Source organism: Stegodyphus dumicola, chromosome 3 (genome assembly GCF_044657685.1).
Source record: "Stegodyphus dumicola isolate Sdum_Otavi_A_Nest chromosome 3, ASM4465768v1".
Lineage (NCBI taxonomy): Eukaryota > Metazoa > Arthropoda > Arachnida > Araneae > Eresidae > Stegodyphus > Stegodyphus dumicola.
In genome coordinates, this window is record NC_140770.1 from 22,183,242 (window position 1) to 22,203,229 (window position 19,988).

Consider the following 19,988-nt stretch of genomic DNA (forward strand, 5'->3'; position numbering starts at 1 on the left):
AATGGTTTTATAATAAAGTGTAGAATTTTATGAAGAGGAGTGTGAGAGTTTTGGCCTGCTTTTCGCACATTAACAGCGTACGTGGAAAATTATATGGTATCATTTGTAAACTTTCCCCATTACTCTCAAGTGATTCAGTCTCAATCTTGCCGGTAAGTTATGTCTTTACGAGGCTCGATCTTTATTTATGTGTCCCCAGTCTGAGCAAGTGCGAAAGAAAACGAACTGAAGAAAATATAAGTTTTGCAAAACAAGTTGTTGCGGGTTATGATTGGCGCCCCTTACTTCATATGAAACGAAAATTTGCAGCATCATTTGAAAACTGACATGAAGGAAGCTTAATGTGAAATTCTACAGCAAAGCAGCGGTCCACAACTACTGCAAATTTCGCAGCATTTCTAAAGTTTGAAATCTTAGCAGACGACGTCCATATGCTGCACAACGTCTGTGGCAAGAAGGTTTTGTTACCTGACATACGGTTTCCCCCTCACCTTCACATAGCCGAACTGTCTGTTACGCTACATGGTGTAAAGTCTTATTTACTGCATATTTTCTTATCTCGTGTGCTGCCTGGACTGGACACCGTCGCCTGGAAGCTGAGGCTACTCTAACAGTTGGGAACACTCATCTTCCCCGTCGCCTACCCTGATATTCTCATAATGCTATTGATAGCAAAAGACGCATAAGGCTGAGTTCGGACGGTGACGTAGAGTCACAAGTAATAAAATGCGAGAATTCCGTTCACACCTTCGATGCAGGGTCTAAGCCGCACCCACTTTGACACAGGGTCTTCCCGCTCTGTTTACCCATTCAGGTTTCGCGCGTTCGCTCTGATTGGTCGAAGCTTATCCAAAGTCAGCATAAAATTGAAAACTTCAAACTTTATTCCAAGAGCCCTAAACCAGATTTTGTGACGTAGCACACACTGGTTACCTGGCAACTCAGCTTGTCTTAAAGCCCTTATGCCCTTTATACCATAGTCTGAACGCAGCTTCTACAGAGCCAAACGCTTCTTTACACTATCCAAAATCTCCTACAAGGAACACATTTCATGTGCCATTCAGTCTAAAGTTCCATAGGGAAGTCTGCAATTGCTCTGAGAAGTAGACAGGACCGCCCCAGAATAACACTGCAGTGTCGCAGTATTTGGCTTACTTCCGCTTGCCTGCCGATAGACGAAAAGGCGGTTTTTGCTGGGGATTCTTTAGACCGAGGCTAGATCCTACTTGGTTAGTATATGTGTTCGGAACTCTGTCGTGCTTTAGGTAACCGTGTAATCTTTGCATTAGGTTTGATATAAATTATTTACTTTGTGCAAGTAAGCGTTGTTGATGAAACTAGTTCCAGGTTGGCTGGCAAATTTAAGTGTTCTAGTAAGTCTGTGGTCTGTTTGTTTGATGGTTTGCTATTCTGGTCGTGAGAATTCAGAACAAAGGTAAATTTAGTTTTATGGTAACTGACATTAGAAAGTTAGCTGGAATCCAAACCAGGTGTTACAATTTTAGCAACACTACTTTTACCTCGTACTGTTTGATTTAACTGTTGCAAATCGCTGTTGCTGTGTTCTAGGACGTGTTCCTGTAGCATTGTGTGGCTAATAACACTAAATCATTACTTTATTAAATTTTAAGCTGTAATAAATATATTTACCAAAAGAATTTAGAGACGTTCATTATTTTTTAAGCAGTTATTAGTAGCTTCAAGGAACACCAGGTCGATTTGAGCGATTCCATAAATCCGCTTCTGGATATGGAAGGGCAGCGTAAGTACTCTTGCCAGGAACCATGAATAAAATAAAATAAAAAAAGGGTAGAAAATATAATTTAGAACTTGGCCTTGCAATTAAGAAGTTTCCTTTCCTATTAAAAGATCCTAGAACATACTTAACAGACTTCAAAGTGCTAACTATGGTGCTTAGGAGAAGTTGTACCGTTATTTTACCATTCAATTTACAAGTTTCTAAAAACAAACTTACGGAATCGGGACATATTTGTGGTGAATATGATGGTGATGTTGCCCTCCTCCGCCTCCACCATGCACAGGCACAGGAATTGGCATATAATGATGTCCACCTCCACCTCCTCCTCCACCGCCTTCCTCTCCACCTTTAGCAAGGGCTTTGGCAATGAGACCAGCTGCTAATAATTTTTCCATTCCACTTTGGTTATTACCATGATGTCCCCCAGAAGCTCCTCTCCATGTGACTACCAGGATTACGGTCAGACTCCACAAGAGGGAGCCTCTTCTTCTCTTCGATCGTCTGAAAAAGGTTTAACCATTTAAATGTTTATATGCATTTGCATTTGGTACATTATTCGCCTATCAAGCGCATTAGTATAAGTGATAATCATATCTTTGAATGAAAATTAATCATGTAAAGATTTCATGCATTATTCGTACATCAAGTCAAAACAAAGCAAGATAAAAAATTACAAAACCGTAGTTTTTTGGTACTTACCTGTTATCGGAACCACATTATTAGAAATCGCCAGATTTTCAGAATATGCTAAACTCTGTCAACCATTCGCATAACCAATCTTCAGGCAACTATACTCATAACAACCTCTCAGTCATGGAGGTTAAAATAGATGAAGTAAGCATGGAGTCACAAAATTGAAGCCGAGAAAATGTCAGCAACGTGACCTGAAGACTTATCATGGCACCGTATAGCGAACATGTAAGACTACGAAACATATTGTTAAATACAATTACACTGAACTTGAAAGTAAATATCAAAGTTTGCAGGCCCAGAAAAGTATTTTTAGGCATAATTTGCGTAAAATAACATTGAAACTTCGAGTGATCTTGCAGGTTTTTACCATGTCTACATTTGTGTTATTTGTGTTATAGTTTACCATTTACACATTTTCATGTACCTAGATTTTATTAAGTTTGAAAGTGCTATTTACAGTCCTTATGACTTTTCTATATGCTAAGTCGAAAATCTTTTATGTTAAGCATTAAAATTAGAACAGGAGACTTATAAACGTTCAGTGATGAATAGCTAACATGTAGACAATACTGATTAGAATGTAAATAAAACCAGCCAGAAGTCAGTTTATGGCAGCAGCCATGATAAGCGGTGACGTCATACCGTGACGTGTTATGGCTTCGTTTTCATTGCACGGGACATATACGAAGAAGGCTTACTCCATCTATTCTAACCTCCATGCTCTTAGTTAAGCAACGTCGCCATTTTTGTTTACGTTCGTTTCATTCCATTCCAAACAGAATTGTTTTTATAAATAAATCGTGCCATATTTTGCCTTAATTTTAGTAAAATATACCTGTGGAATTTAATTGCAATGAAAATAACTACGGTAATATTTTTGCAAGAATACAACATTTTGCTGTAAATCGCTGAGAGGAACAAAAGCGAGTTTGTACAATTCTCTGCAGTTCTTTTTAAGAGAAAGATCGCTGTGCGCATAAGATGAAAAAGCACTAAAAAATTATAAAAGGATTTCATGAAAAATGCGTTTTATTAATTTTCTTAATATGTCGTATAATCCTTATTTAATAATTAAAATGTTTTTTTAATTTTTAAAGTGTATTTTCTTTTGGTATATTGATAATATTTACCGATTTAGAATAAATATCGACAGCTTGGTAACATTTTTAAAAAAGGGTCTCGAAAATCAACAATTTACACTGAATAAGTGACTTTTACCTATTCATCTATAAACATCGCCAAAATGAGCTAAGGTGGTTACTTTAATACGTAAGTATCTTTTCTTTTTCGTGGTGTGTTCCTATAAAGGTACAACGCATTAAAAGTTTACCTGAATTTTTTTTCTTAGAAAAAGCATAATTCACACAATAATTAATAATGATTCTGAATTAGCAATTAATATTAATACTGAGTTCGAAATTTCGGGGCTTGGCTATGAATTTGTCTTCTGAAAGCATATGCTTCTCGAAGAGCTAGGAAGCATTATGAGACCATTTAAGGGACAATGAACAGGCAGTAAACTAGTTCAGTACCTTTAAACCATGTTTATAAACATAATTCTTTTAATACAAACTTTTTAATATAAGGTTAATAACTCGAGATTTAAAAATATTAAAATAAAACAACTATATGATCGTATACAGGGAATAGTCAGCATCGAAATTAACGCTATCGCTTGCAGTAGCATAAACGCAATCATTGTAGTACTATTATAAAGACTTCTTGAAAACCTTAAGATATCAGCTGTGAAATTAAGAAATAAAAAAAAAATTAATACAAATAGTTTAGGAATATGCTGAATAATTTAAAAATAGTTTTTATCTTAATCGGGATTAAGCCCACAACGTTGACTTAGAGGATTTATCTTACGCTGAATTTGTGATTGACAGTTAGTTTCCTATAAAAGTAGCTTCGCTTTTGTTGTAAGAATCGGAATATTTTAACTGCTTGATTTATTTTTTATATACAATACTTTAATTTGATAGCGAACGTCATGTATTTTTGGTAGTGACCTTGATATTTATCTTATAGTCTCTAATGGGTTAAAGTTTGGTTTGGTTTACTTGATTATGGCAAATCACTCAAGGACTATCAGCCTAAGGGTACGGATGCCTTTGTGGAGGATTTTCTAAAGGAAATTAGCTCGTATACACACAATGGTTAAAAGAGTGGTTTTCTTAGAGTATCCTTTTGTGACATATAAGGGGACGGCTGCTCAACTGGGGTTAGCATGTCAGCTGTTGGGTTCGTTTGTTGGATTTACAGTCCGATGGTGCTCTCAGTGGGTTCGTCGCAGTTTAGAAAAAGGTGCCGTAGGGAAATTGGCCGAGGATTTCTTATCCCTCTTTGCCTACGACAAGCTTCTCGAAAAATCTGTCAATTCAATAGTATATTTTAAGTGCTTCAGCCTCAGACACAATGCTTTTGCAAACATCCTTGCCTTCCCAGGGAGTCGAACTCAGGCTCAAGGCTGGGCAACCGACTGGTATCTCTATCACCGTATCAACAGGACCGTTTGGCATTCTCCCAACAGTTCAACTAAATGGCCGTATATGTAACATCAGATAATGTAGCGTGTATTTTCCTATGGTTATGAGTATTAATTATGTGATACAACTGCCTGTAATATGATGTTAACACGCAAACATTAGGTTGTTCTATGGAGGCATCTTAATAATTGTACGCAATATGAGAGGACAGAATGCATGTTGTTGCCTCTTTATCTTGTTGAATTGTGATGACGGTCTGTCAACAGTGGGACAAATTTCTGGTCTCGTTAGCTTTTAGTATTGTTTTTGATATGATTATAGTCGTGAAATGATAACTATTGACAAATGTGAAATAGAAATGATTCAATTGGCAGATGCCAAATCAGATCGTTTGAACTGCTTTTTACATGCGTTTAAAGTACAATGACGATCAGCGAGAGATATGAAAGATCCTGTTCAGGGCCACATCAATGCACTTTCTTGGTAATGTTATATAATTTAATAAATTGGTAATGTAATAAAAGTGTCTATTTATTAGCCCAAAGGAGTGTTAGCCAAAAGAGCTATCAGTCTCGAAGCGGCATTTTGCGTGGAATCACTAAAAGCGTGGAATCCCTTTTCAAATTTTTTGCCACCAAATATTATCTCCCTGTATTATATTTAAAGAAAATAAATAATGAAGAATCTGCACGAATGTATGTATGCTTCTCGCATTGTGAAAAAAACAACGATACCTAGAGCCATCAAATTTTGAATAACTTAGTCTTCTACCCAAATATGGGCACCTGGAAACCCGAATCTTGAATTTCGATTTTGTTTTACTGTCTATTTCATGTTTTCTGAAGAATTTTTGATTAAAAAACTCAACAATTTCAAAGCGAGCAGTGGTAACTCTGCGAGGAAGGAAACATTTTTATCTCCAGGGCGCGAGCTTTCTGTCAGAAATTCTAAAGATATACTGTTTTTAAGTATTTTTAACCCAAAGGAGCGCATGAGTATATTTGATAGCATGTAATGGCAGCACTGTACGGAATAAAGCACTTTTATTTCCAGCGCTAAGACTGTCTGTCAGAAATTCTAAAGATATGCTGTTTTTAAATATTTTTAACTTAAAAGAGCGTTAACCCAAATGCTCTCGAAAGGACTTCTAAATTTGAATGCATATGTAAATGAAATACACGCCTTTTTGGGCGTAATATAAAATGGCGTAATTTATTATTTTTCTTTTTTCAAAAAAAAAAAAAAAAAAAAAAAAATATTAGTATATGTATTGTTACTTTCGTGTAATTTAGTATGGTTATGTTATCAGTTTTCTATGGTTTTGGCTATGATAGACAGTTGGTAAGTCACCAAAGGGATGGTACGTGACATTTTGCGAGAATAACGATTGTTCTTTTTACTTTCTTGTATGAAGTAAAAAGGAAGTATTGTAATCGCGAAAAGCTTCAGGCAGCCTATTTCAACGAAAATATCCACTTTGACCGCTTTCGAATGCAATTTAACGACATTTTTGCGTGATATCTGTACGTAAGGACAGAATAAAAGACTCTTTTCCTCCAAAAAAAAACTAAAAAACTGCTTTAAAATGAATTCTGAAGAGAATTTTTTGTGGCGCCTGTACGAACGTACGTACGTACGTACGTATCTCGCATAACTCAAAAACGAGTAGCCTCAGAAGGTTGAAATTTTGTATATAGGACTGCTATAACATGTAGATGAGCACCTCAATCGGCCGCGCCAAACGTATATAAATATATTTATAAATATATCCACTCTGTTACCCGGCTCAGTGATCTCAGTTTCTTTACTCTTATATGTTTGTAAATTGTACATATTTTTTTTTAAAAATGATTGAATTATGTTTTTTTTATCTTCCGGTTAAGGATTTTATGCCTTTAGTAAATCTGTGCATTATTTTAAGAATTATTAACAATTTATTAATAAGTTGTTTAAGTGCCGCTAAGCCTATTTTTATGGCGGCCATTTCTTGTTTACATTTGAAGCAGCTGAGTAGTGAATTTGTTGCCAATCTAGAGAAACGTAGCTTCGCAACAACAAAGTTAAACGCCTTCACTTATTATTGCGATTTAAATCATGCTTAGTCCTTTCTGGAATTTTTTCGAGGAAATAAGTGTTTAAGATTTACTTAATTTTTAATAATTTAATTTTTAAAAATTAGTAATTTAATTTTTAATAATTAGTAATTTTTAGTGGAGATATTTTGAGTTTTTATGTATTTTTGCCCTGTCGCGAAGTGAGAACTGAATTAATTGAATGAGAAATACTCAATCGTCTGTGAAAAACTGTTTCTTTTTTGTTTAATTTGCTTAATTTCTTTTATACATCGTTCTAGCTTTATTATAGTACTTGAATCGAACATGTGGCAACGATTAGATAATTCTTTAAGGGGACTCATACACCTTAAAACCGATAAGATGTTCGAATAGGTGACTGTTGCAAGAATTGGGATAACTTATTTATTTTAAAAGCAACAACTACCAACTTTTTACAGCTGACAACATAGTATAGCTGCATTCTGAAATAGTAATCAGAAAGTTTGTGTTGCCACAAATATTTTTATAATTTAATCCGCTTTGTGACAACATTTTTCGTCGTGTTTCCAACTTGCGCGCACAGTTTAAAACATTCTGTTTCATAATTTAATTCCATATTTAATATATAGCTTTTATAACATTTGGAAACTACTATGAACGTAAAATTCTAAAAAATTCATGTTAAATTTTTATTTTATTTCCAGTTGAGTTTATAAAATGTATTTTATTAAAAAAATTTGTAATGTTTTCGTCCATAAAATTTTTCAATATTAAAATATTCATCAGATTGTTGGTTCAGTTAGAAAATAGTGCCCATATAAAAATTCTATCAAATTTCAAGTATGTACTATTCGCCATTTTTAAAATATCATGCGCGCAAGGTAGAAACATGGCAAAATATTTTACCACAAAGAGGATTAAATTGCAAAAATATTTGTGGCAACACAAACTTTCTGGTTACTAGTTTCCAAAACAGCTGTATTATGTCGTCAGCTGTAAAAAGTTGGAAGTAATTGCTTTTAAAATAAATAAAATATCCCAATTTCTGCAACAGTCACATATTCGAAGATCATGAGAGGTTTAAGTTGTATGAGTCCCCTTAAATGATACAAATTTTGAGCATTCTGAGTTATAATATGAACAAAATATAATACTAAGTGAACCTAACGCCAGAGTGGCGCTATGGTAAACAAATAGAATGAATTTTAAAGAATGCACTTATTCTATTGTGGTTTATGCGCTGTCGGCGAAGTAGATATAATTAAATCCAATAAGTTTAAAAAAAATGCAAGAAAAAATGCGTATAATTTATTAATATTCCGTACAAGTAAGTCATGTAGTGTACACATCAGATTTTTTTTATTTTTAATAACGATTTTAAATTTGGATTACACTGCCATAATAATGAGAATCAGTGCTTATACCCTTAAAAATATTTATCACTTTCGGAAGTGGTGGTCTAGTGATGGTGATTGCCGAGAGAGGGTTCGAAGCTCTTAACATATGCCAATTCGCGTATAGCAATCGAGTGTTTCATTCTATTTTTCTTTGAATGTAGGGAAAAAAAAAAAAAAAAAAAAAAAAAAAAAAAAAACAACTGTTAAGAAGTGATTTTAAAGAATACTCATTCAACTGTCAAATACGCTTTCTTAGAGTTCTTAAATTTGGGCCATAAACTGTTACATCAATGTTAAGTATAATCTGGAAATCTAATATAATAAGGAATATGTGGTAAAACACATTAAATAATCGACAAAATGCTTGAGAAGGAAAAATTATACACTTATGAAATAACGTGTGTCCCAATTCAAGCGAGACTGCCAATTCGAAACTTTAGAAAAGGGAGTAATCCATTTTCTTGCCCCTAAGATACTAACCGATATATATCTGTTTGGCCATGAAACAGCCTCATCTTCTGTTCCCAATAATCGCTGAAGTGAAACGACGTATTTAGAAGGAAGCAACTTCTCCGTTCCGCTTCAGTCAACACAACATCAAGATTCTCAATAATCTTTATGCATGTGGTCCACTGTGTTTCTGAAGAAGGAAAGTTTTTGGCCATATTCCAGATTGATCATAAACCGCGAAGTTCAAGAGTTATTTGGCTTAATCTGATTCGCGTGTGGAGCGATTGTTATCAACACGCACAATTATTAAAAACTCCACTCCGTAGTTCAATAATGCATTGCAAAAAAAAAAAAAAAAAAAAATCTCCTTAGAGTTTTACAGGTAATATTTATAATTTATAATTCCTGTTTCGAGAATATAACTATAACTTTTAAAATAAATAAATGAAAAAAAAAATCTGAAAGCTTTCAGATTTTATATTACGCACAAAGGGGCGTTTTTTTAACGTTTTGTGTGTTACCTTTGTTCTTTGCACTTCTGTTCTGCGGACAATTTCGGATCACATTTGTGCATTTTTTACATCTTCATGACAATTAATGAAGAACAAAACCAAAGAAAAGATTATAAGGTATTTCTCCCGCCTTCTTAGCATGCCTTTGTAGTGTAGTGGTCAGCACGCCAGGCGCGTATTCCAGAGGTCCGTGGTTCGATTCCCGGCGAGGGCGTTGCTCATTTTTCTCACCTCCTGCTTCCAAATAACGTAATGTCTCTACAGTGGCGTTCGAACTAAAAGGGTGGTGGATAATGATTCTCCACACCCGGGATTTGGCAATTGGGTCGCCTAAAAAAACCCAGTCTCCCTTTACAAGGGAGAGTATATATGATATTTCTCCCGCGTTCTTAGCATGCCTTCGTAGTGTAGAGGACTGCACGCTGGGTGCGTATTCCAGAGGTCCGTGGTTCGATTCTCTGCGAAGGCGTTGCTCATTTCTGAAGTCTCCTGATTCCAAAAAAATACCTAATATCTCTAAAAGATAAACATGGAGAAAGAAAGATGGATTAAAGAAACTGCTGCAGATGCAGAGAAAAAAACAAACAGGTTGTCAGGATGGAAACAAAACAGAGCAGATGCGACGTGTTCAAGATGAAATTTTGGTTCAGAATGATTTAGTTTCAGTTAAGTTTTATCGCTACTGGGTAATTTTAAGTTTCGGTTCACAAATTTGATATTATTTCTGCCTGCAAAGTTATGCAAGTGCTTGCATCATTCGAGTTATGCAAGAATCGCATGGCGCGGATTAATTTTAAAATGACGCAATTTGTAGCGATTTATTATAAGCAATTACTACTTTTAGAAAATAAAGGAGAAAACCCAAGTTTTATGCAAAAAATTATTCCTTTAAAATTTAGTTACAATCTACCTAAAATTGGATGTAGATTTAGATAGGGGTTAGATTGATTTAGTTATTGTTTGTTCCTTGATGACGAAGAACAACTTAGCCTAATCCCTCCGTTTCTGTTTTATTTCTTCTCTCAATTACTTCAGACGAGTTTTATTGTTTTTGAGTTTACTTTTTATAGGTGCAAAAAAAATTTAACAATTTTTTAAAAAACTTTTTATACATATTTTTGTATTAGTTATTAGCCCAGAATTAATGGAATTAAATTATTATTTCCCTTTATTTCTTCCATTTAATAAATTATATTTATTTATATATATACACTCACTTCCAAAAGTTAAGCACGGAGAGGAACATGCTAATTTCCGCAAGGAAATCAGAATTGAAGAGGATTCATGTCAAGAAATATGCAAGAAAGGCAGTCTTATAAGAAGCCAGCTTTATGAAGGGTTACAGAAGTTGATTGTGAGTGCTAATAGAAGGTGTTTAAAACTTTCGTACAATTTGTTTCCAAGACATACCTGTTTCTATGACTTCCAGAAGACGAATGGAAGATTCTGAGCGCTGGCGTGCTGTGGAGCGCATTGAAGCAGGACAGTCGATCACAGATGTTGCTCTTTTCTTCGGCGTTCATCATTCTGTAATTTCACGTTTATGGAAACAATTCCAAACCACAGAGACAGTTATCCGAAGGCCCGTAGCCGGTCGCCCAAGGGTTACAACCTACGCGGAAGATCGATATATTGCTATTATAGCCAAGCGGATTCGCAGAGCGACTCCCACACGTGTGACATCTATGGTTATAGCGTCGATTGGTAAGGCGATATCTGCAACTACTGTACGCTGAAGATTATATATGAGTGGACTGTACGCCCAGATACCTCGAGTTTGTGTTCCTCTATCGTTCAATCAAGAGGGGTACGATTACAATGGTGCCGGTAACATGTCAATTGGAATGTGTTTGACTGGGGCAATGCCATGTTTACTGATGAGTCGAGATTTGCTCTGCAGCCAGATGACAAGCGTATAAGGATATGGCGTGAACAACGGGCACGCGATCAGTTCCAAAATATCAAAACATCACCGAACATCACGCATTCCGAGGCGGAAGCTTTATGGTGTGGGCAGGGATTTCATTAGGATACCACACTGACCTGCACATCTTTTTAAACGGGGGTTCCTTGACGGCTGTTCGGTATCGAGATGAAGTCCTAGAACCCATTGTGAGATTGTACACTGCAGCAGTTGGCCCTACTTTTGTTCTAATGGACGATAACGCACGTCCTAATAGAGCTGACATCGTCGATGACTACCTGGAGATTGAAGGGATTGCGTCCGACCTTAATCCCATTGAAAATGTTTGGGATGCTCTCGGCCGTGCTGTATATTCACGTTTCCCACCTCCAGCCGCTCTTATTGAGCTGGAAACTGCTCTACAAAAAGAATGGCGATTGCTTAATTCTCCGGTGGTTGACCACCTAATTGAAAGCATGGTCACAAGGTGTAAACTTTGTATACAGATGAGAGGGGATCACATACCCTATTAATGTCCTCTTTTCCCTTTTATGCATAATTATGTTTAAGTCTCCAGTATGTCATTATCTAATAACTTACAAAAATTTAATATTGTTTTCATTTCTGTATATAATTATTGATTTTGTTTTATGCATAAATATATATGCTACTTTCTTGCCGAATTTTGTGTCAATCAAAGCAGTATTTGCTGATTTTTTTGCACTTTACATCTTCGTGCTTAACATTTGGAAGTGAGTGTATTATGTATGTATGTATATAATGAGTAGATAATAATTAAATTTAAATAAAAAAGAGGGTTAACAGTCTAACAGGAAGTACGTACGTACTTAGACTGTTAAATGTGAGTACGTACTTAGACTGTCAAATGTGAGTACGTACTTAGACTGTTAAATGTACGTAGACTGTTGAATATGAGATCACATCAAAATTTAAAGAGGCAAATTCAGTTTGTTTACCGAGTATATATATGCAAACATTTACCTCATACGTTGCTGCTAAAATATTGCATGAACTTAAAAATGTTAAATATTACCAAAAACGTAACCGAGGAAAATTTCCTTAACTTGGGCTCTGATTTAAATTAATATCAGTGATTCTCCTTTATTGAGAAAAGGATTTTACATTTATGTTTAATTTATATAAAAATGTATAGAGTATTTGAGGTATAACCTATAGCTGTTCAGCAAGTTCAGCCTCAGAACTTGCAAGCTCGGAGTAATGCAGCATTTGCAAATTATTTACAGTAATAAAGTTAGTCTCACAGGGTTTCTTACATATTTACCAAATTAAGCTTATTTCATAATACAGAAACCGCTCAACCGGGATAGTGGTTAGCGACGATGACTGCCTTACCTAAGTGCCTGGGCTGGAATCCTGGAGAAGACATGGATTTTTGTAAATGTATAGTGACTGTGCGGCATGGGGGCACATACGCGGCGAGCCGAAAGTCGTCTCGAGAGGTTGATGATAGGAAAGAGGGGTGGGAGACCCTCAGATCCGTCTCACCGGGGTGCTCTTCATCAAAACTGAGGAGGGAACTGAGCAAAGTCGTTCTGTTACCTGTATGGAATTCAAAGCTCTTGTCAAGAGAGGCGTAATCTTGCACTCCTTGCCACGATAAATTTTGTGGGCTCAGACAAGTGAGACAAGTCACAACACAACAACAGCACAATATAGAAGTCTACCTGCACTGCAGAAACACTTACAAGAAAAAATACCCCAACTCTATTATATTTCTGCATTACTGTGTATATAATCACATAATCACAGACAAACACAGATTATCATCTGCGGAATAAATGTTTCGGCTACTGCGTAAGTTCTCACATAGAAGCATTAAGGTTACAATGCAGAGCAAAATCAGTTAACAATGCTGTAAAGGATGATGATACAATATAAAAAAGCAGACACATTTGGAGAATAACTTTGAAGACATCCAGGTTTAATTTCAAAATCGTTTAAGTGACACCATGATAAAGAAAATCCATCGGTGGATAGGCCATCCCCATTATTGATGTAGTTGATGGATTTGAGCAAGTCCTATAAAGATTTGACATAAAGCTATGTGTCCCATGGTATAAGCATAAAATACATCCTTTGTCAGAAACGTTCCAGGACATAGGTCGTAAAGAAACAGAAAGCTGCATTTACCAAGTAATGATACTAGCAGATTGATTATCTATACACAACTGCGTCTTGGCTATCTATACACAACTGCGTCTTGACTATCTATACACAACTGCCAACGATTCTGGAGGTCTTGGAAGCAAGCAGGGAAATCTTCAACTGGGATCCTTGCAATCTCATTTGTCACAGCCCGTTGGATGTCTGCCATCATCTTGATGAAGCTTTACTTTCAGTCACCTTTTCACTCATGGTAACAAGAAAAAATCGCAATAATCTTCGACACAAATGTGGGATCACGTATGGCTCTATCCAATAGTTCATCAGAAATTCTTATTCTTTCCTCTTTCTGCTCATCTGTTAGTGAGTGAAGGACGATTATTGCATTAAGCTTCCGCTTCCCTAAATCTTCGCGTAAAATCTTACGACACACATCACAATTTAAATTCAGTTCTTCTAATATCATACGCGCAGTTACAAGACGGTCTTTTTACAATAATTACACGCTTCACGTTTGCATCGGTGTTAACTCTGGGATCGTCTTGCTCTAAACCTCTGCCTTCATGAAACCTTTTTATGCCACTCGAAAACACGACTTCTTGAAAGTGCCTCGCCTGCATATACTTGTTTAGCCACGTTACGCGTTTCACTAGGTATTTTTCCAAGCTTAACGCAGAACTTAATGTTCACTCTTTGCTCACAATCGGCATCCATTGTGTCACCTTAACGACTGCGGAAACAATCCGAACAGTGTGTTGCTAAGCGCAGCCCTGCCACCTAGTAAGTTTGCGCGAAAAGATAGTCACGGTCATGTCAAGTAAGAATACATACCAGGTAACACAAAAACAACATTTGTACCTTTTTAATACAGTCTCGGAAATAAAAAAAAAAAAAAAATGTCCTGGAACTTTTCTGACAATGGACGTATTTACAAATTAACAGGGAAAACTGCAGATGTGTGCGTGACTTTCTGAAGAAACTCAGCCCAAATTCAAAGTTCGGAGACCTGCAGGATTCATTATGTTTAAAGTGATACGTTACATGAATGTGCCATTTTTGCTAATTTTCTGCAGAATACAGCAGAATACAGCAGAATCTATTACTCCAAGAATTAACAGAAAGGTTATTGTAAACTCAAAGCCATATATTATCGAGTTTTTTTTTCTTTATTTGCAAGCCATTATTAAGATCTTCAAGAAAATGAATCACTTCCTTTTATGATAATAAGGAAAAGGTCACAGCCTTTAGTTTTATTCAAGAGGTGAATTATTTCTACAATTGGAAAGAATAGAATCGCAGTCTAAAGGACAAATACTTCAGAAATTAGTAATTCACCAAGTAATTGCAAATTAAAACCAAAAGAATCTTTTTTGTTCAAAATGCTTTGTGCCTATATGAAAGTGGATTTAATTAATTAATTAAAGTAATTAATTACAGTCGAAACCTGGTTCAGGAATAAATTTTCCATTGATAAAATGCCTCGGATGACGAACGATGCCTCGAGATACGAACAACTAAGACGGCAACACGTGATTTACCAAAACCAAGTTAATGCATTGGAGGAAATGTCTTAAGAAATAAAAAACAGGGATGTTTGTAAATGTATAGTATTCGTGCGGCATGGGGGCACTCTAAATATGTGGCTAGCCGAAAGTCCTATCGAGACGTTGGTGGTAGGGAAAGAGGGGTCGGAGAACCCTCTTCCTTGAGGTTCTCTAAATTTCGTTCCCTGGGGTGCTCTGCATGAAAATTGAGGGTTGAACTGAGCTAAATCGCACTGTCACATATAAGGCTGGTGCCAATGACATTTTGGAACATTTTAGGAACATTTTGAAACACAGATAGAAAGAAATCATAGTGGTTAAATTTTTAAAAGGGCAAAAGCTCAGCATTTATCTGACAGAGGCGAGAGATGTTAAGAGAAACAGAAAAGTCTCAGAGAGACAGCAGCTACTTAATAATTTTATGGAACAAGATTTTAAATAATAAAATTTGTTTTTTATCTTTTTAATTTCTTTATCATTTTTTATCATTTTTTATTTTATTTTATTTATACCTTTTTTATCTTTTCATTGCTTTATCATTTTTATTTTATTTTCTTTATCTTTTTGTTTCTTTTACTTTTTCATTTCTTTATCATTTTTTATTTGATTTTCTTTATACCTTTTTTATCTTTTCATTTCTTTATCATTTTTATTTTATTTTATTTATCTTTTTGTTTCTTTATCTTTTTCATTTCTTTATCATTTTTTATTTTATTTTCTTTATACCTTTTTGTTTCTTTATCCTTATACGATTTTACTTACGCCATCAACTTTCTATCGTAGATAGATATATGGTAAAATTTAATTCAAGTTTTACTATTTTTGCTTCCTTATATACGAAGTAAAGGAAGTATTGTAATTGAGAAAGATTTCAGAAACCATATTTCAACGGAAATATTCATTTTGACCGTTCCTGAATCCATTTTGACTGTTTTTTTGCGAGACGTCTGTATTAACGCATAGAATAAAATACTCTTTTTTTTTAAAACGGATTGTAAACAGGATTTAAAAGGGATTTCTTCGGGACGTCTGTACGTACATACATCTGCACTTCGCATAACTCCATTGTTCATTTTATTTATTAACTCAATTGTTCATTTTATTTAATTTAAATATTATGCATACAACTGGCTTTAACATTAACTTGATTAAGTGATAAGATTAAGTGTTGTTAAGATTAAGTGATATTCTTCATCTTTTAAACTTTTATTAAACTTTAATTTCTAACTTAATTGCTGCTATAGTAACGTATACTCTGTAATTTTTTTTTTTTTTTTTTTTTTTAAGGGAACTGTTCTATATCTTCTGTTATACTGGGTCGATTGACGAAATTTAATTTGCATTTTTAGTGTCTCGAAAGCGATACTTAGGATATATATATATATATTAGATTTATATACAGATTGTTCCAACATACGTATTTTGACAGAAAAATCAGTCATTTCTTGAAACGACATACCGAGGATTTCCCATATTTCGATTCTACAGTTCAAATTATGACTAAATATTAAATTTTGCCAAACTTGGGAAGAAACTTAACACGGAATTAAAAAGATTTATCTTGGCTCACGTTTTTTAGTTGGCGCCAAGAATAAAATTAATTTGTGGCACTTAACGAAACTCTTAATTTTTGGTAACCTATTTTCCTTTTCATTTTATTTTCCTTTTCATTATTCAAAATTTTGAGGTCTAATTTTTTAAAATTCTACTAGTGTGATTTTTTACAAAACTTGGCATAACTTGAGTCTTAGAATCGAAGTATGGAAAAAAACATCGGTATGACATTTCAGAAAAGGCCGATTTTGTGTCGAAATACTTATGTTTGAACAATGCTATATATAAATCTCATATATATCCTAAGTCGCGCTTTCCAGACATGAAAAACACAAGTTGAATTTCGTCAATCGACCCAGTAGAGCGGGAGATACAGAGCTTTTTTCTTTTTCCCTCCGCGTGTACACTGAGGGGGAAAAAAAAGGACAGTTTTATATCTCCCTCTCTATTGGGCCGATTGAAATTCAAATTGCGTTTTTCATGTCTCGAAAGCACGACATTAGATTTATATATAGCATTGTTCTAATATGGGTATTTTGATACAAAATCGGACTTTTTCTGAAATGACATGCCAAGTTTTTTTTACATATTTTGACTGACTCAAATTATGCCTAAACGTCAAATTTTGTAAACTTTTGTGCAAAATTTACGGAGAAATTAAAAAATTTATCTTGCAAATTTTTTTAGTTTGAAACAAGAGAATAGTGTGATATACTTGGAGAGCTTCTTAATTTGTAGGAACCTATTTTCCTTTCCTTTTTACTTTCTTCTACGAAGTAAAAAGGAAGTATTGTAATCGCGAAAAGTTTCGGGCATTCATATTTCAACGCAAATATCCATTTTCACTGATATCGAATGCAATTTAACGATGTTTTTGAGTGGCATCTGTGCCTAAGGACAGGATAAAGGACTCTTTCCCTCCTAAAAAAATTGTAAAATTAATTTAAAATGAATTCTAAAGAGAATTTTTCGTGGCGTCTTTGCGTACGTACGTATATACCTCGCATAACTCAAAAACGAGTAGCCTCAGAACGTTAAAATTTGTATATACGACCGCTATAACATGCAGATATGCGCCTCGTATTTTGGTTGCAATCGGACGCACCAAAAGTATATTTTAAATATATGTATATATATATATATCCACTCTGTTACTCGGCTCAGTGATCTGTTTCTTTATTCTCATATGTTTGTAAATTGTACATTTTTTGCTTTAAAAATGATTGAATTATGTTGTTCTTATCTTCCGGTTAAGGTTCTTTGCCTTTAGTAAATCTGTCTGCAATATTTTTAGAATTATCAACAATTTAAAAGTTGTTTAAGTGCCGCTAAGCCTAATAATTTTTTCCATGGCGGGCATTGCTTGTTTACAATTGAAACGCCTTCTTTCATTATGCGAATTAAATCATTTTGGAATTTATTCGAGAAAATAAGTGCTTAAGATTTATACAAATAATTTTCAAATACAAATACAAATAATTTACAATACAGACATCTTGAGTTTTAATGTATTTTTGCTTTGTCGCGAAGTGAGAACTGAATTAATTGAATGTGAAATGCTGAATCGTCTGTGAAAAACTGTTTCTTTTTTGTTTCGTTTTCTTAATTTCTTTTGTATATAGTTTTAGATTTATAACAGTATTTGAATAGAACATGTGGCAACGATTAGATAATTCTTCAAATGATATAAATTTTGTGCACTCTGCGTTAGAATACGGACGAAATATAACGCTGTTACGTGAACCTAGCGCCAGAGTGTCCCTATAGTAAACATATCAGGGTCTATGTTCCTTCTTACCTTCTTCGGGAACATGCAAGGACCTGACTCGGAACAGAGAGCTTACTAAAGCTATGTTCACTAATTGTGGGAAGTAGACAGGATACACAAGAAGGGTATACAAAACCCTTTATTTTTTCTCTATTTACAAACACTTCCGTACTTCGGAATACACGGACCCGCTACTTGGGGTCTAACTTAAAATATAAAAATAGAACTAAACTCTAATTTGGCTTTAAAATAATAAACGTGGAAGATTGGCCTTATATTAACAGGAAGCGTATGTAGTACAGAGAACTGTGAACACTACAATACGTTTAAAATTTATCAAGAGGATTAAAACCTCTGGCCTGGAAGGCAACAAGCAACTGCGTAACTTCTAAGGTAAGCGGCCTGCTTCGACTCACTGCTTCCTCTCTCTCTCTTGGCAAAAAGCCACAACTTAAATACTTGGCGTTCGACAGACAAACTTTGCATAAAAACCTTAACGCTTATAATTCTGGCCGGAAGTAGAAAATAAGAACTGATAGTAAAGATTTAAAATAAAATAAACGTTAGTAAAACTTAAGATCCTTACAAACAAATATAGTGAATTTTAAAGAGTGCATTTATTCTGTTGTGGTTTATGCGCTATCGAAGAAGTAGATTTAATTCAATCGAATAAGTTTAGATGAAATGCAACAAAAATGTGTTAATTTAATATTCCGTACAACGAAGTCATGTGGTGCACACATCAGATTTTTTTCTATTGCACAGGAGTGGGAAAAAAGTCACCGATCATACTTTCAAATAATTTTAACAAAGTGCGTCAACCACACTTGACGTTTATCGCTAATAAGAAATGTGCCAAATTTCAAAACGCGCCAGTATGCAAATTCACGTATATCTTAAGAAATTTTGAATAAGAAACTCTAATTTTTAGCAGGTATGGTTAGAAATACATCTATTTTTAGATGATTCTGAAAATTTTATAGAGTATAATTCAAAAGTTGTTTTCGAAAAATTTATAAGAAATATTTAAAAATACGAAATATAAAAATAAATAAAAAAAATCTGATGTGTACACCACATGACTTCCTTGTATGGAATATTAAATTATGCGCATTTTTTCTTGCATTTCATTTAAACTTATTAGATTCAATTAAACCTACTTCGCCGACAGCGCATAAACCACAATAGAATAAATGCATTCTTTAAAATTAACTTTGTTTACCATAGCGACTGGCGCTAGGTTCACTTAACAGTATTATATTTCGTTCATATAACTCAGAATGCACAAAATTTATATCATTTAAAGAATTACCTAATCGTTGCCACATGTTCTATTCAAATACTGTAATAAAGCTAGAACGATGTATAAAAGAAATTAAGCAAACAAAGCAAAAAAGAAACAGTTTTTCACAGACGATTGAGTACTTCTCATTCAATTAATTCAGTTTTCAATTCGCGACAAGGCAAAAATACATAAAAATCTCAAAATATCTGTATTAAAAATTACGAAGTAAATCTTAAACACTTATTTCCTGGAAAAAATTCCAGAAAGAATTAAGCATGATTTAATTGGCAATAATAAATGAATGCGTTATCCTTGTTGTTGCGAAGCTAAGTTTCTCTAGATTGGCAACACATCCACTAGTCTCCTGTTTCAAATGTAAACATCAATGGCCGCCATTAAAAACAGGCTTAGGGGAAATTAAACAACTTTAAAATT

The 19,988-nt window shown here is 34.5% G+C and overlaps 1 protein-coding gene across 2 annotated transcripts in view; it reads right to left on the reverse strand.

Moving 5' to 3' along the window:
- Positions 1-19,988, reverse strand: part of LOC118192417 (uncharacterized) — a 50,481-nt gene that overhangs the window by 12,590 nt on the left and 17,903 nt on the right. The window contains exons 1-2 of one of the 2 annotated variants that reach the window (XM_085812637.1): positions 12,632-12,714; positions 1,976-2,260 (exon numbers count right to left, since the gene is read on the reverse strand). In XM_085812637.1, the coding sequence (XP_085668763.1) occupies positions 1,976-2,260; positions 12,632-12,699 (353 nt within the window). In that variant the 5' untranslated portion in view covers positions 12,700-12,714. Of the gene's footprint in view, positions 1-1,975; positions 2,261-12,631; positions 12,715-19,988 lie in introns of those variants that run through there. The other variant, XM_035363383.2, reaches the window with a different exon arrangement.